This window comes from Aquarana catesbeiana, linkage group LG07 (assembly GCF_042186555.1).
Source record: "Aquarana catesbeiana isolate 2022-GZ linkage group LG07, ASM4218655v1, whole genome shotgun sequence".
Taxonomy (NCBI): Eukaryota; Metazoa; Chordata; class Amphibia; order Anura; family Ranidae; genus Aquarana; species Aquarana catesbeiana.
Window position 1 is genome coordinate 344,366,119 of NC_133330.1, and position 19,546 is coordinate 344,385,664.

Here is a 19,546-nt window from a genome sequence, read left to right on the forward strand (position 1 = left end):
GGACTTTCCGCCAACCAATGTTGGCTAGCAGGTTCTCAAATTTTCCGCCAACAAAACTTTGTTGTCAGACTTTCCAATTCGTGTGTACACAAGTCCGTCGCACAAAAGTCCACGCAATGCTCTGAATCAAGTCCGAGCCGGAAGCGCTCGGTCTTGTAAAACTAGCGTTCGTAATGGAGATATCACATGACTATAGAACTTCCTTTTTCTCGGCTCGCCGTACATCTTGTACATCACCACGTTCGTAATTTTTGGCCAATATTTGTGTGACCGTGTGTATGCAAGACAAGTTGGAGCCAACAACCTTCAAACAAAATTCCACGTTTTTTTTGTTGGAAAGTCCGATCGTGTGTACGGGGCATTAGTCTTAGGACTATAATGGCATTTTAGTTTTAGTCCCATTTTAGTCTTCTAGAATTGTTTTAGTTTGTTTAGTCATATTATTATTATTATTATTATTATACAGTATTTATATAGCGCCAACAGTTTACGTAGCGCTTTACAACTTGAGGGTAGACAGTACAAATACAATACACTTTAATACAGTAGGAATCAGAGGGCCCTGCTCCTTAGAGCTTACAATCTAAGAGGGAAGGTCAAGAGATACAAGAGGTAATAACTATGGGTGATGTGCTGATTGAGAAGATAAATGTACAGTTGTTAGGTGGGGGCCAGATAGGCTTCTCTGAAGAGATGAGTTTTCAGGGATCGTCTGAAAGTGGATAAAGTAGGAGAAAATCGGACGGATTGGGGTAGAGCATTCCAGAGGATGGGGGAGGCTCTGGAGAAGTCCTGAAGGCGAGCATGGGAGGAGGTGACAAGGGAGTTTGAGAGCAGGAGGTCTTGGGAGGAGAGAAGAGAACGATTAGGTTGGTATTTTGAGACTAGGTTAGAGATGTAGCTGGGGGCCAGGTTGTGGATGGCTTTGTAAGTTATAGTTAGTATCTTGAATTTAATTTGGTGACTGAGTGGCAGCCAATGGAGAGATTGGCAGAGAGGTGTGGCAGACGCTGAGCGGTTTGTGTGGTGGATGAGCCTGGCAGCAGCATTCATGATGGACTGAAGTGGGGAGGAGCCTATTTAGAGGTAAGCCAATGAGGAGGGAGTTGCAGTACTTGAGATAGGAGATGACCAGGGAGTGGATTAGAAGCTTTGTGGTGACATTGGTTAGGAAGGGGCGTATCTTGGAGATGTTGTGAAGACTGAGGCGGCAAGCTTTGGATAGTGATAGAATGTGGGGTCGAAAAGTTAGTTCAGAGTCCAGAATTACACCTAGGACCTTGGCGTGGGGAGATGGGTTGATAGTTGAGCCGTTGATCTTGACAGGGAAATCAGGGGAAGTGGCACCTGAGGGAGGAAATATCATGAGCTTGGTTTTGGATAGGTTGAGTTTGAGGAAGTGATGTGACATCCAGGCTGATATGTCTGCTAGTAAGTTGGTAATGCGTGAGGAGACAGATGGAGAGAGCTGGGGGGTGGAGAGATAGATTTGGGTGTCATCAGCGTAGAGATGATATTTAAAGCCATGGGAGGCAATCAACTGACCCAAGGAGGTGGTGTAGATTGAGAAAAGGAGGGGTCCAAGAACAGAACCTTGGGGGACCCCAACGGAAAAAGGAAGAGGAGAGGAGGAAGTAGAGTTGTAAGTGACACTGAAGGAGCGGTGGGATAGGTAGGATGAGAACCAGCGAAGAGTACAGTCACGGAGACCGAAGGAGTGGAGTTTTTTGAGGAGGAGGGGGTGGTCCACTGTGTCAAAGGCAGCAGAGAGATCCAGGAGAAGTAGTACAGAATAGTGTCCATTGGCTTTAGCCATTAGTAGATCATTTGAGAGTTTAAGGAGAGCAGTTTCCGTGGAGTGTTGGGGGGCGAAAACCGGACTGAAGGGGATCAAGAAGTTTATTCATGGTCAGATGGTCGCTTAGTCGGCTGTAGACCAGTCTTTCAAGAAGTTTGGAGGAGAAGGAGAGTAAGGAGATGGGACGTAAGTTGTTGAGATTGGTGGGATCCAGTGAGGGCTTTTTTAGTATGGGGATGACTAGCGCATGTTTTAGAGAGTTTGGGAAGATGCCACAAGAGAGGCAGAGGTTGAAAATGTGAGTTAGAGAGTTGCATATAGACAAACGCATTTTCGGATAGGAACTTTTTCCGACCGAAAAATAGAGAACCTGCTCTCAATCTTTTGCTGGTGGGTATTCCCCCAGCAAAAGTCTGATGGAGCATACACACGGTCGCAATTTGCGACCAAAAGCTCTCATTGGAGTTTTGCTGGCGGCATTTCCGATCGTGTGTATGGGGCATAAGTGATATTCCTCCCACTGACCACCAATGTAAGAGGCATTGTTCCCACTGACAACCAATGTAAGAGGCATTATTCCCACCGACCTCCAATGTAGGAGGCATTCTTCCCACTGATCACCACACTAGTGTACCATTAGTTGTTTATATAGCAAATATTGGCAGGGGTTCCCAAAGTCTGGAACCCCTTTAATGGTTTCTCCATGTTAAAAAATTTGAGAAAGGCTGTGATACTGTATATGCAATCTGACAGCATTACAGTAATAAATTGCGCGAGTTCCCTTCCCTATATAGTCAATTCAAATCTCCAGTACATTTTAGTCGACTAAAATGATTTTGGTCAACTAAAACTCATTTTAGTCATCTAATATTGAATGGGTGTAGTTAAATTGTAATGCATTATTTAAGTATTTCTCTGCAATTTTCCAAACTCATTATATACTGCTGGAGTGAAAAATGTAATATGTTATTATTTATGGTACTGAGGTATGAACATGCACTACAGACCAGTGTTCATTTTGACGTCAAATTTTCAATTTAGTTTTAGTCTTAATCTTGACTAAAATGGCATTTTTGTTTTAGTCTCATTTTAGTTTTTTGACTAAAATGCCATTTTAGTTTTGGTCGTATTTTAGTCGTATTTTAGTCATCTCAATTGTTTTGGTTTTAGTCATATTTTAGTCGACTGAAATGGTATTAAGTTAGTCGACTAAAATTTTTTAGTTGACTAAGTGAACACTGCCTACAACACTACTTTAACAGGAATCAAGTAAGCCTAAAAACACCAAAGCCTTACACGTGTCAAAATGTAAATCAGATGCTTTCAAATTCAAATGAAGTCATTTATTGGCTGCTGCAGTCATTTAAGGTTGGTTGAGGACCCTGGAACAACTTCTCTCACACACTTGGTTGTAAAAGCCCCAACTTTGTTTTATTTGTTGCTCCAATAATGAGGTTTGTGTTAGGGTAATATCTGTTGTTGTCCGGTAGGGGTGCTGGTGTTTTGTATCCATGCTGGCATGATGGTGGTCCTGAGGGACCTTCCACATGGGAAGTAATCTGAGGTAAAAGTGCACTGGGTAAGGTGGGGGTTGGTATTACTACTCTAGTGCGGAGGAGCCCAGGGCCTCCTGATTTGAAGGGTGCTACCTTGTCTGGCAGCAACGTGCTGGTGTATTTGGCTCATTTCTCTTCGGAGAAGTCTAGCACAGAGCTACAAGTCAAGTTTCAGTCGTCAGGGCTATCTATGTGTGTTATTGGCAGCCCTTAGTTGGGTACATGGGGTTTGGTGACTGTGTGGCTCCTGTCCTGTCGAGGACCACGTGGTGTAAAAACAGCCAAAATGGTCATTTGACAGACAGGCAAAGATCTGATCTTGTTTTATTGAAAGAGGTGATCTATCAAGCATGGAGTGAAGGGATATAAGGGCTCATTTACACTTGCCCCAACATGTGGTATTAAACACGCTTCTTTAAAGCACTCTGAATGCCAATCAAAGCTCCTGTCACTAAATAAAATGGTTCCTTACAGGTCACATGTTGTGTTTGCTTCCCTTCAAATGTTATACCCCATGGCATGTGGCTTTCTTGGTGCTTTAAAGCGTCTCCAAAGCCTTCATAGAAGTTTATGACAACGCTCGCTTTCAGCACCTTGAACCTTCTGAGAGGCTTTTATTCGGCTTTAGCTTCTTTGTTTTGGAGGTATTGCAAGTATGGGATATCCCAAAATGGAAAGACGTCATCAGCAGTCACTTCTGGTTCATGTGTATATACTCTGGGAGTGTCTGGTGCAGTCATCACATCTGGTGTGCAGGGTAGAGCAGCAGGAAGGTGAGCGGGGCATGGACTGGAGCTGAGCAACTAGCAGACGGCGCATGTGGTGTGCAACATGGGAACATCTTAGCATAAGGTGAATGGGACTGGAAAGTGAGGCCTAAGTGGCAGAGGAGCAGCAGAGCTGGGGGACTGGTACAGGAGAAACTAGCAGATATAACATGTGGTGTAGAGCATGGGGGCAACATAGCGGGAGGTGAGTGGGGACCAGAGAAAGGAGGAGGATCAGAAAAGCAGATGATCAGCAGAGCTGGGGGTTACTACTGAGTGAGGGATCAGCAGACCTGGGAGGTTACTACTGAGCGGGAGATCAGCAGAGCTTGGGGTTACTATTGAGCGGAGGATCAGCAGAGCTGGGGGTTACTACTGAGTGAGGGATCAGCAGAGCTGGGAGGTTGCTACTGAGCGGGAGATCAGCAGAGCTTGGGGTTACTATTGAGCGGAGGATCAGCAGAGCTGGGGGTTACTACTGAGTGAGGGATCAGCAGACCTGGGAGGTTACTACTGAGCGGGAGATCAGCAGAGCTTGGGGTTACTACTGAGCGGGAGATCAGCAGAGTTGGTGGTTAGTACTGAACAGGGGATCAGCTGAACTGGATTTTACTATTGAGCAGGGGATCAGCAGAGCTGGGGGTTACTACTGACCGGGGGATCAGAAAAAGGTGGGGCTACTATATTCCTGTGGTTCTGACATAATGCGCTTTGTTTCGTTACCACCTCACATGATTTTCATGCAGTAGAAGTGTTCATAAGTGGAACACAATATAGACCCTGTATTGGTCTAGCTCAGTGGTCTCCAAATGTTCTAAACAAACGGTAAGTTTACTCTCCTTCACATTTTAGGAGGACTGGACTGTGGCCATTGGAAGTAGAAAAGGTCCCGACGTCTGTGGGGAAAAAACAATGCCCCATCTTTGGTTGCAGTGGGAGGAATTGCACCCCTTCGTTGGTGTCATTGAAAGGAATTGTGTTCATTCAGAGGTGTCAATGGGAGAAATTGTGTCCCATCATTGGTGTCAATTTGGGGAATTGTGTCTTATTTTTGGTGTGTTTGGGAGAATTTGTTTCCCATTATTGCTGGGGTTACTAACGAGTGGGGCATCAGCAGAGCTTGGGGTACTACTGAGCTTGGGATCTGCTGAACGAGGGTACTAATAAGCTGCGGATCTGTTGAATGGGGATACTAATGAGCTGGAGATCTGCCGAATAGAGGTACTAATGAGTTGGGCTTCTACACAAATCAACACATACGGGGCATCTGCCAAGCTTTCTTATTTAAAGCTTCAAAAAAGCATCAACAAACCATGTTACCAAGCGGTAGGTGCTTTAATGTGTGTTAAAGTCGAAGCAATTGTAAATGAGCCCTAACTGTAGCCTGTTGGAGCCAGTCTGGTTTAGGTTTTTGTTCCCTGCCCCACCACAGTAGAAGGAACTGTAGAACCGTGGGGCTGTAGACAACATATGAACTCTTCATACATCAGCTGGCTCACCCGTCCTACCTTTTTAGATGTTCATTTGTACAAACTCTCATAAGCCTCGAACTGCAATTTATCCTGAGCTGGAAAGGTTAACGCCAATTATGCCACGTTCTGAATCTGCTTCTTAGGCCATGAAGTCAGCTGTGCGGCAGCATTGACACTTCACTCTTCTCCTCCTCTCACCTTCTGCATTACGTCTGCACTACTCATTAATGTAAACCACGCAGTGTAACCGCGGGTCCGTGACCTTGTGGATTCCATATCACAGCTGCTCTGCTACCTGTCCAAAACGGGAACTTCCTGTATTCACTGTTTGGTTCAGAGCCTGGAGAACACGTTCATGGTGTCAGTTACACCCCATAACTCCTGCTCATAAAATAACATTCTACTTAAAAGAGGGACTCCAGTTGTTGTAATGTTTTTTTAAGAAATTAAAAGTTTCTCCAAAATCCTTAAGTGTATTAAAGATAAGCCGCCTTGTTTCTCGCTCCTTGTCTTCTTGCCATAGAGCGTTGGACAAAGGTAGAGATCTATTTGGTGCTATGAAGTGCAGGTATGAGCCTCTGAAGGGGTGTCGTGATTTAGTCCAAGTTTCTTTCTTTGCCTGTTGGTGGCCTTTCATGGACCAGCTGTCCTCCACCATCAGAGAACAATGGTGTGGCCCCTAAAAGTCGCACATCTAGGTGTCCTTAAGTGTTGAGTAGAGTGGTAACCTCAGTCTGGACTCCAACCAGGCCACGCCCCCAACGTGTTTTACTCTGCCCCCCCCCCCGGAGTTTAGTCATTGGGTACCTCCACCATCACATCGCCAAGTCATAATCCCTGGTGGCCTGCAGAAGACACTGGAAAAGAGGAAATGTTGCCTGTTTCTCAATGGTGTCCCAAGCCCGTAGATGATACCTGTTCACAGTAGTCTGACATGGGGTGCCGTGACAAATTTACCTAGAAATTATGAGCTGCAAAATACTTATTTTCAGTATTGGTGCATCCCTAATAGACATACTAGAACTGATTAAGATCGGAGCCAATTCGTCTACCTCTACTAGCATGTCTGTGGAGTGTGGGAGGAAACTGGAGTGCCCGGAGGAAACCCACGCAGGCACAGGGAGAACATGCAAACTCCAGGCAGGTAGTGCCGTGGTTGGGATTCAAACCGGCGACCCTGATGCTGATAGGCGGAAGTGCTAACCATTACCGTGCTGCCCCTAAAATATATAATCAAACCGGTATATTATGCTTTACAGTGGCTGTTAGAAACAGGATTTTTTTTTTTGCTGATATTCCATTTGAATGTCGTGAATCCAATTCAGGTGTCATATACTCTTTTCAGATTGGCCCAGTATTTGGTGACACGTCCTAGCATTGCCCGTGACGGGCTCTTTCTTTTGGGGTAAATTTGTAGCTGGCAGCTGGTGCTTTTTGGAGTAAGCAGCATTCTTCATTCTTTATCAAAAATTTTCCATGACAAATAGTTTTTGTTATTAAGAAATGATTTGCTTCTGTCATACAAAAAAGAAAATTTCCCCTCATAGCACAACTGCTGTCAGTATGTATTGTAAATCTCAATAGATTCAGGACCTGTGACCCCAACACACGTCTTAAATTTTGTAATAACCAGAACCATGTTTCTGAATATTCCCTATAGCTAATGATATACAGTAGTGGTTGGATGTGTAAGTGGGATCTGACCATCTTAGGGATTTGCTTGCCACGGCTTCACAAAACATGGTTGCCATTGGGCAGTGAAGAAAGATGGGAGAAGCATGCTTCATATTCTTCCACCATTGACTTATTGGGGAATCAGTAGTGACTGGAAAGTTTAAGGCACCCCGTTGCTTTGCTGCCAAGAAACCTCAGCTAGTTCCACATAGACATCATTGACCAGTTTGGTGTGGAGGAGAATTGGAGTGTTCTGCACAGAGCCCTGACCTCAACCCTACTTGAACACCTTTGGGATGAATTGAAATGAGTCAGGTCTTCTCAACCAATATCTCCTTAAAGAAATGGTTTGACCAGTTTGGTGTGGAGGAACTGGAGTGTCCTTCACAGAGCTGTGACCTCAACCCTACTGAACAACTTTGGGATGAATTGAAATGAGTCAGGTCTTCTCAACCAATATCTCCATAAAGAAATGGTTTGACCAGTTTGGTGTGGAGGAACTGGAGTGTCCTTCTTCAAAGAGCTGTGACCTCAACCCTACTGAACAACTTTGGGAAGAATTGGAAACGCCAATTGTGAGCCAGATCTTCTCATCCAACATGAGTACTTGAGCTCACAAATGCTCTTGTTGACTAAACAGACACAAGTTCCATCACCCTTCATAATCTTGTGGAATCTTCTCCCAGAAAAGTGGAGGCTGTTATAGCCACATAGAGAGGGCAACACCACTTTAATGGCCAGGGTTTTTGGAATGGGGTTGCCAACAAGTTCATATAGGTGTTCACAAACATTTAGCCATGTGGTGTAGATCCGTGGAGTTATATTTGATTTCCATGATCCCATTGCTGGGATTTCATGCCACTTCATGTCCCTGTGACACCAGGGCAAGAAACAAGATGATTCATTGGCAATGGGGCAGGAAGACACAAGCTGTACCAATAACCTGGGAGCCTTGTGATACTAAAAACATGTGAGAGAGGTTGTCTTGTGGATCCCTCTCTCTGAGAAAGTCGACCAGGATGTTACTTGACATCTTGCTATTTTAGGCTAGAAAGGTCATTGTGCTACTTTGGAAGTCTCCGACTTCTGAAACCCTCAAATATTGGACATTCTTGAATAATCCTGTTTTGCCCTTGTACAAAGCGGCCTACAACAGCAAAGGATGTCTGGATAAAATTCAATAAAATGTGGTTTCCTGGCTGGAGTCCCATAGCTAAGGCCACAGCTAGTTGGGGTTACCTGGTCGAAATCTATCTCAGCAGACCCCTGCTCAGTTGTGTCTCCATTAGAATCTATAGATTGGGGCTGGTTGTCTCTTACGTTATTATTCCTAGAAAACACCCCCATACTAGTGAACTGCTGGGGGCTTCAATGGAACTACCCACTGTTGATGTGAAAAGCTCACCCATAATTTTCAAGATGTATGTTTCTGGAAAAGTGCCCTCTCGTATTCCTGTGGTTCTGACATAATGCACTTTTTTTTTTCGTTACCACCTCACATGATTTTCATGCAGTAGGAGTGTTCATAATTGGAACACAGTATAGACCCTGCGTTGGTCTAGTTCAGTGGTCTCTAAATGTTCGAAACAAAGGACAAGTTTACTCTCCTTCAGACCTTAGGAGGGCTGGACTGTGGCCATTGGAAGTAGAAAAAGTCCCGACGTCTGTGGAAAAAAAAACAATGCCCCATCTTTGGTTGCAGTGGGAGGAATTGCACCCTTTTGTTGGTGTCAGTGAAAGGAATTGTGTCCCATGATTGGTGTCATCAGAAGGAATTGTGTCCTATCAGTGGTGTCATTGGGAGAATCGGCTCCATCATTAGTGTCCAAAAATGGGACACAATTCCCAAAATTTTTTGTTTTGGAGAAATTGATTCCCATTATTGGTGTCATTGGGAGGAACTATGCCCCAGCGTTGGTATCATTGGGAGGATTTGTGCCCCTTCATTGTTAGTGGGTGGAATTATGCCTCAGTATTGGTATCAGTGCATGAAATAGTGCCTCAAGGGCCAGATAAAAGAAAGCAAAGTACTGCAATGTGGAGACCACTGGTCTAGATGACTGTAGGAGGGCTGAACTCTGGCCACTGGAAATAGAAAAGTTCACGATTTCTGTGTAAAAAAAACAATGCCCCATCTTTGGTGTCTGTGGAAGGAATTGTGCCACATCATTAGTGTTAGTGAGAAAAATTGCTTCCCATCATAGTTACATAGTAGGTGAGGTTAAAAAAAGACACAAGTCCATTAAGTCCAACCTCTGTGTGTGATTATATGTCAGTATTACATTGTATATCCCTGTATGTTGCGGTCATTCAGGTGATTATCTAATAGTTTCTTGAAGCTATCGATGCTCCCCGCTGAGACCACCGCCTGTGGAAGGGAATTCCACATCCTTGCTGCTCTTACAGTAAAGAACCCTCTACGTAGTTTAAGGTTAAACCTCTTTTCTTCTAATTTTAATGAGTGGCCACGAGTCTTGTTAAACTCCCTTCTGCAAAAAAGTTTTTTCCCTATTGTGGGGTCACCAGTCCGGTATTTGTATATTGTGGGGTCACCAGTCCGGTATTTATATATTGTGGGGTCACCAGTCCGGTATTTATATATTGTGGGGTCACCAGTCCGGTATTTGTATATTGTGGGGTCACCAGTCCGGTATTTGTATATTGTGGGGTCACCAGTCCGGTATTTGTATATTGTGGGGTCACCAGTCCGGTATTTATTAATTGAAATCATATCCCCTCTCAAGCGTCTCTTCTCCAGAGAGAATAAGTTCAGAGCTCACAACCTTTCCTCATAACTAAGATCCTCCAGACCCTTTATTAGCTTTGTTGCCCTTCTTTGTACTCGCTCCATTTCCAGTACATCCTTCCTGAGGACTGGTGCCCAGAACTGGACAGCATACTCCAGGTGCGGCCGGACCAGAGTCTTGTAGAGCGAGAGAATTATCGTTTTGTCCATGTCATTGGGCACCATCATTGGTGTTATTGGTAGAAATCGTGCCCCATCATTGGGAGAAACTGTGCCTCATCATTAATGTCTTTGGGAGGAATTGTACCCCATGGTTGGTGTCATTGTGAGAAATTGTGCCCCATCATTGGTGTAATTGGGAGGAATTGTGCCCTATTGTTGGTGTCATTGGGAGGAATTGTGCCCATTCCTTGTTGTCAGTGGGGGGAATTATACCCCATTGTTGGTGTCATTGGGGAAAAATTATGCCCCATCACTGGTGTCTTTGGAAGGAATTGTGCCCAATTGTTGGTGTCATTGAGAGGAATTGTGCCCATTCCTTGTTGTCAGTGGGGGGAATTATACCCCATTGTTGGTGTCATTGGGGAAAAATTATGCCCCATCACTGGTGTCTTTGGAAGGAATTGTGCCCAATTGTTGGTGTCATTGAGAGGAATTGTGCCTCTTTATTGTTGTCAGTGAGGGGGAATTATGCCGCATTATTGGTATCGGTGGACAAAATGGTACCACAAGGGCCAGATAAAACAAAGGGCTGCAGTTTGTTGACAACTGGTCTGGAGGACACAGGACCTTAGATCATGGAGCGTAGGGGAAAGGATTCTGCCAGGACCAGTCTAGCAGCATGGCGGATCGGATGGGTAAACCCCGCCAGATTTTAACAGGCAATTAACCCTTTCAGTGTAGGCTCAGCCCCACCGCAAAGGGAAAATTTCCAAGTTTCCCAGAGTTGGGCTTTAAAGGTGACAGCTGGTGATATTCTCCACCTTCATTACTGGAAAAGTAATTCGCTGTGTGTGTGGAGAAGGATTGAACTTTTCATCCAACATTTTCAGTCCCAACATTTTATATACTGATTTATGAAGGTTATTGATAGCCCGTTTATATAAGCAGATATATATTATAGGTTTATTGGCTCGGCATGTTTAGGTAGCAAACAGTTTAAAAACCAGCGCTGTGCCGCTGCAGACATCCGCGAGGCGTGCAGATGTTTGACCATAAAAATTTAGAGAAGATCTGAAATCTGTCCATAAAACGGCGTGATAAAACTTTGTCTGACGCAGCCACATCCGGCCTCCAGGTGACTGTTTCAGATATCAGACTGAGTTCAGACTTCTGGGTGCGGACTGAAAACCGGTTGGCTTAACCGGCGCTCCCACCCCGAATCTGCGCTGATTTTTACAGCGGCAAACCTGCTTTCCTTTATGTTCCACATTTAATGACTTAATGAACTGCAAAAGAAAATCCTGGAGCGTCCTCTCTTGTTTTAATTAACATTTCTCCCTGAAAGGTATTTATTACCATTCCTCGTTAGTCATTAGCAGAAAATAAGTTTGCCCTTAAGTCTGAGTTGTGGAATTCATTCCAATTAATTAAACCTGCATTGTGAGTTAATAAACGGACTGCGAGGTGGGGAAAGGGGGTGAGGACGATGCTGCTGGAGAACCAACGAACTTGTATGTTGCTGAGATGGCAGGAGATTAATCTTCGACATGGACTGTGGGGTCTTCCACCCTGGCGAGGATGGAGCCTTGCGTCTGGAGGAATGGGGCTGTATTTGTCTGGCCAGAAGTTTGGCTGGTGCAAGGAGCTCCTGATGATGGCCCTCGGTCACGTCACATTGCTTTTCTTGCGCTTTTGGGCGGGCCATTTGGCTAGCTCAGACCAATTTTTATACTGGCCGAAAGGACTGCCTAGTAGTGTATTGCACACGGGAACCCAACGTGTTTCAATTTTTTCTTTGCAAATCTTCTTCAAGAGTTAACATCTCAAATGTGTCACCACTAAACATAAGCCAGAGACCTTAAAATGGATACCATCTCCTCAGACCTCTAGACCGCAGGGGGGCCCACAGGGACAGTGAATACGCACACAAGGGACCACAGGGATGTCCACGACCCATGCCAGAGGCAACCACCCTGGGCAAAAACATAAAACTTTATGATCCAGCATCAAAATGGCAATACATGTATGAGCTATCATAGACACTTCAGGTGTATAGAGTACCTGCTCCCTCCCGACACGTTGTGGTTTCTCCTATTGGTTCATATATCCGTATTCAAGCCACCCGATGGGTCTATTATTTGCAGCAGTGTTACTTTGAGCACTAGGCGGGCAGCTCATGGTTACTGGAGGTTCTTCAAGAACACTTTGGATTGGAATCTGGAAATGTATGAAAAGAGCCCCACACCCAAGATACAAGTTCTAATATGCGGGGAATGCCACTAAAACAATCCTATATGTTCCATACAGTGAGGGGAAAAAGTATTTGATCAGCTGCTGATTTTGTACGTTTGCCCACTGACAAAGAAATGATCAGTCTATAATTTTAATGGTCGGTTTATTTTAAAAGTGAGAGACAGAATAACAACAAAAATATCCAGAAAAACACATTTCATAAAAGTTATAAATTGATTTGCATTTTAATGAGTGAAATAAGTATTTGACCCCTTCACAAACATGATTTAGTAGTTGGTGGAGAAACCCTTGTTGGCAATCACAGAGGTCAGATGTTTCTTGGAGTTGGCCTCCAGGTTTGCACACATCTCAGGAGGGATTTTGTCCTCTTTGCAGATCCTCTCCAAGTCATTAAGGTTTCCAGGCTGACGTTTGGTAACTCGACCTTCAGCTCCCTCCACATATTTTCTATGGGATTAAGATCTGGAGACTGGCTAGGCCACTCCAGGACATTAATGTGCTTCTTCTTGAGCCCCTCATTTGTTGCCTTCGCTGTGTGTTTTGGGTCATTGTCAGGCTGGAATAACAATCCATGACCCATTTTCAATGCCCTGGCTGAGGGAAGGAGGTTCTCTCCATGGATGGACATGGCCCCGTCCATCATCCCTTTGATGCGGTGAAGTTGTCCTGTCCCATTAGCAGAAAAACACCCCCAAAGCATAATGTCTCCACCTCCATGTATGACGGTGGGGGATGGTGTTCTTGGGCACATAGGCAGCATTCCTCCTCCTCCAAACACGGCGAGTTGAGAGCTTGATTTTGGTCTCGTCTGACCACAACACTTTCACCCAGTTCTCCTCTGAATCATTCAGATGTTCATTAGCAGACTTCAAATGGTCCTGTACATGTGCTTTCTTGAGCAGGGGGACCTTGTGGACACTGTAGGATTTCAGTCCTTCATGGTTTAGTGTGTTACTGATTGTTTTCTTGGTGACTATGGTCCCAGCTGAGATCATTGACAAGATTCTCCCGTGTAGTTCTGGGCTGATTCCTCACCGTTCTCATGATCATTGAACCTCCATGAGGTGAGACCTTGTATGGAGCCCCAGACCGAGGGAGATCGACAGTTATTTTGTGTTTGTTCAATATGCGAATAATCGCACCAACTGTTGTCACCCTCTCACCAAGTTGCTTGGCGATGGTCTTGTCGCCCATGCCAGCCTTGTGTAGGTCTACAATCTTCTCCCCGACATCCTTGTACAGCTCTTTGGTTTTGGCCATGGTGGAGAGATTGGAATCTGATTGATTGTTTCTGTGGACAGGTGTCTTTTATACAGGTAACAAGCTGAGATTAGGAGCACTCCCTTTAAGAGAGACAGAGAAAGGGAGAGAGAGAGAGAGAGAGAGCTCCTAATCTCAGCTCATTACCTGTATAGAAGACACCCGGGAGCCAGAAATCTTGCTGATTGATCGGGGATCAAAACTTATTTCGCTCATTAAAATGCAAATCAATTTATAACTTTTTTAAAATGCGTTTTTCTGGATGTTTTTGCTGTTATTCTGTCTCTTGCTGTTAAATTAAATCTACCATTAAAATTATAGACTGATCGTTTCTTTGTCAGTAGGCAAACATACAAAGTCAGCAGGAGATTAAATACTTTTTACCCTCACTGTATGTGTAGTCAATGCATTTCGGCAGGCAGGAGACACTTCCATCACCACTGATAATAATGTGATTATTCAATGCATTTGGAGGGGTCCTAAGTTGGTGTTGTCATCCAGTGAACTTCTCGGGTCACGAGATTCTCACTTTATCAGGGATATTGGTGTTATCCAATGTGTTTTGGGGGTTAGGAGAGGCCGCTTCATCAGGGATTTTGGTGTTGTTATCCAGTGTGTTTCAGGGGTACAAAAAGGCCCCTATATTATGGGTTTTGCTGTTATCCAGTATGTTTTGGGGGTCAGGAGTGGCCCCTTCATCAGGGATATTGGTGTTATCCAAAGTGTTTATGGTGCCAGGAGAGGCCCCTTTATCAAGGATATTGGTGTCCTGCAATGTGTTTTGGGGGTCAGGAGAGGCCCCCATATCAGGGATATTGGTGTTATCCAATGTGTTTTGGGGGTCAGGAGAGGCTATTGGTGTTATCCAGTGTGTTTTGGAGGGTAAGAAGAGGCCCCTATATCAGTGGTATTGGTGCTATCCAATGTGTTTCAGGGGTAAGGAGAGGCCCCTTCATCAGGGATTATGTGTTGTTGTTATCCAATGTGTTTTGGAGGTCAGGAGAGGCCCATTCATCAGGGGGATAGGTGTTATTCAATGTGTTTCGGGGGTTGGAGAGGCCCCTTCACCAGGGCTTTGGTGTTATCCAATGTGTTTGGGGATCGGGAGAGGCCCTTCATCAGGGATATTGATGTTGTTATCCAATGCGTTTTGGGGATCAGGAGAGGCCCCTTCATTTGGGAGATTAGTGTTATCCAGTGTGTTTTGGGGGTCAAGAGAGGCCTATATATCAAAGATATTGGTGTTATCCAGGGTGTTTCAGGGGTCAGAAGAGGCCCATTCATCAGGGGTATTGGTGTTATTCAATGTGTTTCGGGGGTAAGGAGAGGCCCCTTCATTAGAGGTATTGGTGTTATCCAATGTGTTTCGGGGGTAAGGAGAGGCCCCTTCATTAGGGTTATTGGTGTTATCCAGGGTGTTTCAGGGGTCAGAAGAGGCCCATTCATCAGGGGTGCTGTGTTATCCAATGTGTTTCGGGGGTAAGGAGAGGCCCCTTCATTAGGGGTATTGGTGTTATCCAATGTGTTTCGGGGGTAAGGAGAGGCCCCTTCATTAGGGGTATTGGTGTTATCCAGGGTGTTTCAGGGGTCAGAAGAGGCCCATTCATCAGGGATATTGGTGTTATCCAATGTGTTTCGGGGGTAGGGAGAGGCCCCTTCACCAGGGGGATTGGTGTGAATGTCCCTCAGCAGCTGGTTTTGACATCCACCTCACTCATCAGTAATGGCAGCTTCTTCCTTAGCAGTTTGTGTCATTTCATAAAATAATAGGTAACGTTTCGGCATGAAATGTCCCCATGCCGTGTCTTTGGAATTTTACTAATTCTGGTCCCTTTTCTTTTTGTTTGCAGCTCACGGGAATCATCCAGGAGATGGTGGATGGACAGCCAAATCTCAGCCAGGTTCTGGAGGTGAGTGTTGGGAACGGAGGAGCGGGGGGGGGGTCGGCCATATTGGATGCTGATTATTATGCAGTTGCATCGTTTAGACTTTCATTGGTACCTTCGCTGTGTCCTCCCGCAGGGGACAGAGCAGCCGTGTACAGGTCCTTCAGAGATAGGTTACATGAACCTTGTACCTCCCATGCAGGGCTGTCTTTAAAGGAGAAGTACAGCCAAAGCTCATCTGGCAGTGTGTCCTCAAGGGACAGCTGCTTTGGGCCCCACAACAATGACTGGGCCCTGGGCAGCTGCCCCTTTTGCCCTGCATTAAAGACAGCCCTGCTCCCATGTGTTGGGAAGAACTCAATTTCACTTGAGGGCCATTGTTTTTTGGGTGGAGTAAATTATTGGCTAGAAGATGGTGGGAAGGGATGGGGGAGGTCACATGACTTATTCCACCTCTTGTTGCTCTATACCTTCCATCTGCTGCAGATTGGCAGTTGATTGAGGGTTTCACAGTTGTTCTCCCCTCCAGTGTGGTTGTGTTATAATTTAATATATTGTTTCTATTCTTTGTTACTTGTAATAAATGAAACCGACCCCCCCCCCCCCCCAAATGGTGGTCTATAGAAGGAAAGTCGGCGTCTCACCGCAGTCTAACCTTGATAAAATGTGTAACGCGGTTATGTAGGGATGATGAGGGGACGCGAATGATCAATGCCCGCTGGTCAGTCCTCGATAATATCACAGTAAGTTATGATAACAGGCTGTGTTTGTGCCCGCAGGATTTCCAGGAGTCCTGTGACCTTCCTCGGTGTCGTCCCCCCCCCTCAGTAAACACGCACCAAATCTTGTTAATAATGGAGAGACTATAGGATGGGCCAGATAAGATCACAATTTTCTGCCTCCTCTGATTACATGTCCTTATCTGTGTGCCGAGCGGCATCTCCTCCAAAGCCAAAATCTGCACGTGACATTTCCTTTGTGTCTTCCAGAGCGTCGATGAGTGGATGGCCAAAGAGGGCCTCTTAGATCCCAGCGTCAAGTCTATCTTCGTCACCTGCGGAGACTGGGACTTGAAACTTATGTGAGTAGAAAGTGAGAGCGTGGTGTCCCCCCCCTCCCCCACAGAGCACTCAGCCAGTCACATCAGTGTCTGCACCGGAGGAGCTTACACTCTAATGTCTTCTCCCCCCACAGTCACACACTATTAGTATACATTTATATAGCTCTGACATATACCGCAGTGCTGTACAGAGATCACTGAGCCAATCACATCAGTCTCTGTACCGGAGGAGCTTACACTCTAATGTCCTCTCCCCCACAGTCACATCAGTCTCTGTACAGAGGAGCTTACACTCTAATGTCCCCTCCCCCACAGTCACATCAGTCTCTATACAGAGGAGCTTACACTCTAATGTCCCCTCCCCCCACAGTCACATCAGTCTCTGTACAGAGGAGCTTACACTCTAATGTCCCCTCCCCCCCACAGTCACATCAGTCTCTATACAGAGGAGCTTACACTCTAATGTCCCCTCCCCCCACAGTCACATCAGTCTCTGTACAGAGAAGCTTACACTCTAATGTCCCCTCCCCCCACAAGTCACATCAGTCTCTATACAGAGGAGCTTACACTCTAATGTCCCCTCCCCCACAGTCACATCAGTCTCTGTACAGAGGAGCTTACACTCTAATGTCCCCTCCCCCACAGTCACATCAGTCTCTGTACAGAGGAGCTTACACTCTAATGTCCCCTCCCCCCACAGTCACATCAGTCTCTATACAGAGGAGCTTACACTCTAATGTCCCCTCCCCCACAGTCACATCAGTCTCTGTACAGAGGAGCTTACACTCTAATGTCCCCTCCCCCCACAGTCACATCAGTCTCTGTACAGAGGAGCTTACACTCTAATGTCCCCTCCCCCCACAGTCACATGAGTCTCTATACAGAGGAGCTTACACTCTAATGTCCCCTCCCCCCACAGTCACATCAGTCTCTATACAGAGGAGCTTACACTCTAATGTCCCCTCCCCCCACAGTCACATCAGTCTCTATACAGAGGAGCTTACACTCTAATGTCCCCTCCCCCCACAGTCACATCAGTCTCTGTACAGAGGAGCTTACACTCTAATGTCCCTCCCCCCACAGTCACATCAGTCTCTATACAGAGGAGCTTACACTCTAATGTCCCCTCCCCCACAGTCACATCAGTCTCTGTACAGAGGAGCTTACACTCTAATGTCCCCTCCCCCCACAGTCACATCAGTCTCTGTACAGAGGAGCTTACACTCTAATGTCCCCTCCCCCCCACAGTCACATCAGTCTCTATACAGAGGAGCTTACACTCTAATGTCCCCTCCCCCACAGTCACATCAGTCTCTGTACAGAGGAGCTTACACTCTAATGTCCCCTCCCCCCACAGTCACATCAGTCTCTGTACAGAGGAGCTTACACTCTAATGTCCCCTCCCCCACAGTCACATCAGTCTCTGTACAGAGGAGCTTACACTCTAATGTCCCCTCCCCCCCACAGTCACATCAGTCTCTATACAGAGGAGCTTACACTCTAATGTCCCCTCCCCCACAGTCACATCAGTCTCTGTACAGAGGAGCTTACACTCTAATGTCCCCTCCCCCCCACAGTCACATCAGTCTCTGTACAGAGGAGCTTACACTCTAATGTCCCCTCCCCCACAGTCACATCAGTCTCTGTACAGAGGAGCTTACACTCTAATGTCCCCTCCCCCCCACAGTCACATCAGTCTCTGTACAGAGGAGCTTACACTCTAATGTCCCTCCCCACAGTCACATCAGTCTCTGTACAGAGGAGCTTACACTCTAATGTCCCCTCCCCCACAGTCACATCAGTCTCTATACAGAGGAGCTTACACTCTAATGTCCCCTCCCCCACAGTCACATCAGTCTCTGTACAGAGGAGCTTACACTCTAATGTCCCCTCCCCCACAGTCACATCAGTCTCTGTACAGAGGAGCTTACACTCTAATGTCCCTCCCCCACAGTCACATCAGTCTCTATACAGAGGAGCTTACACTCTAATGTCCCCTCCCCACAGTCACATCAGTCTCTATACAGAGGAGCTTACACTCTAATGTCCCCTCCCCCACAGTCACATCAGTCTCTGTACAGAGGAGCTTACACTCTAATGTCCCCTCCCCCCACAGTCACATCAGTCTCTGTACAGAGGAGCTTACACTGTAATGTCTTCTTCCCCCCACAGTCACACACTATTATTATTATTATACATGTATATAGCTCTGACATATACCGCAGTGCTGTACAGAGATCACTGAGCCAGTCACATCAGTCTCTGTACCAGAGGAGCTTACACTCTAATGTCCCCTCCCCCGCAGTCACATCAGTCTCTATACACAGGAGCTTACACTCTAATGTCCCCTCCCCCACACATCAGTCTCTATACAGAGGAGCTTACACTCTAATGTCCCCTCCCCCACAGTCACATCAGTCTCTATACAGAGGAGCTTACACTCTAATGTCCCCTCCCCCACAGTCACATCAGTCTCTGTACAGAGGAGCTTACACTCTAATGTCCCCTCCCCCCACAGTCACATCAGTCTCTGTACAGAGGAGCTTACACTGTAATGTCTTCTTCCCCCCACAGTCACACACTATTATTATTATTATACATGTATATAGCTCTGACATATACCGCAGTGCTGTACAGAGATCACTGAGCCAGTCACATCAGTCTCTGTACCAGAGGAGCTTACACTCTAATGTCCCCTCCCCCCGCAGTCACATCAGTCTCTAGTACAGCAGGAGCTTACACTCTAATGTCCCCTCCCCCACAGTCACATCAGTCTCTGTACAGAGGAGCTTACACTCTAATGTCCCCTCCCCCACAGTCACATCAGTCTCTGTACAGAGGAGCTTACACTCTAATGTCCCCTCCCCCGCAGTCACATCAGTCTCTATACACAGGAGCTTACACTCTAATGT

General features: G+C 46.0%; 1 protein-coding gene across 4 annotated transcripts in view; it reads left to right on the forward strand.

Moving 5' to 3' along the window:
* The window catches only part of ERI3 (ERI1 exoribonuclease family member 3), a 310,298-nt gene that overhangs the window by 77,334 nt on the left and 213,418 nt on the right, over positions 1 to 19,546 (forward strand). For all 4 annotated transcript variants that reach the window (XM_073593982.1, XM_073593981.1, XM_073593983.1 and 1 more), the window contains 2 exons: positions 15,539 to 15,598; positions 16,564 to 16,655. In XM_073593982.1, the coding sequence (XP_073450083.1) occupies positions 15,539 to 15,598; positions 16,564 to 16,655 (152 nt within the window). The remainder of the gene's footprint in view (positions 1 to 15,538; positions 15,599 to 16,563; positions 16,656 to 19,546) is intronic.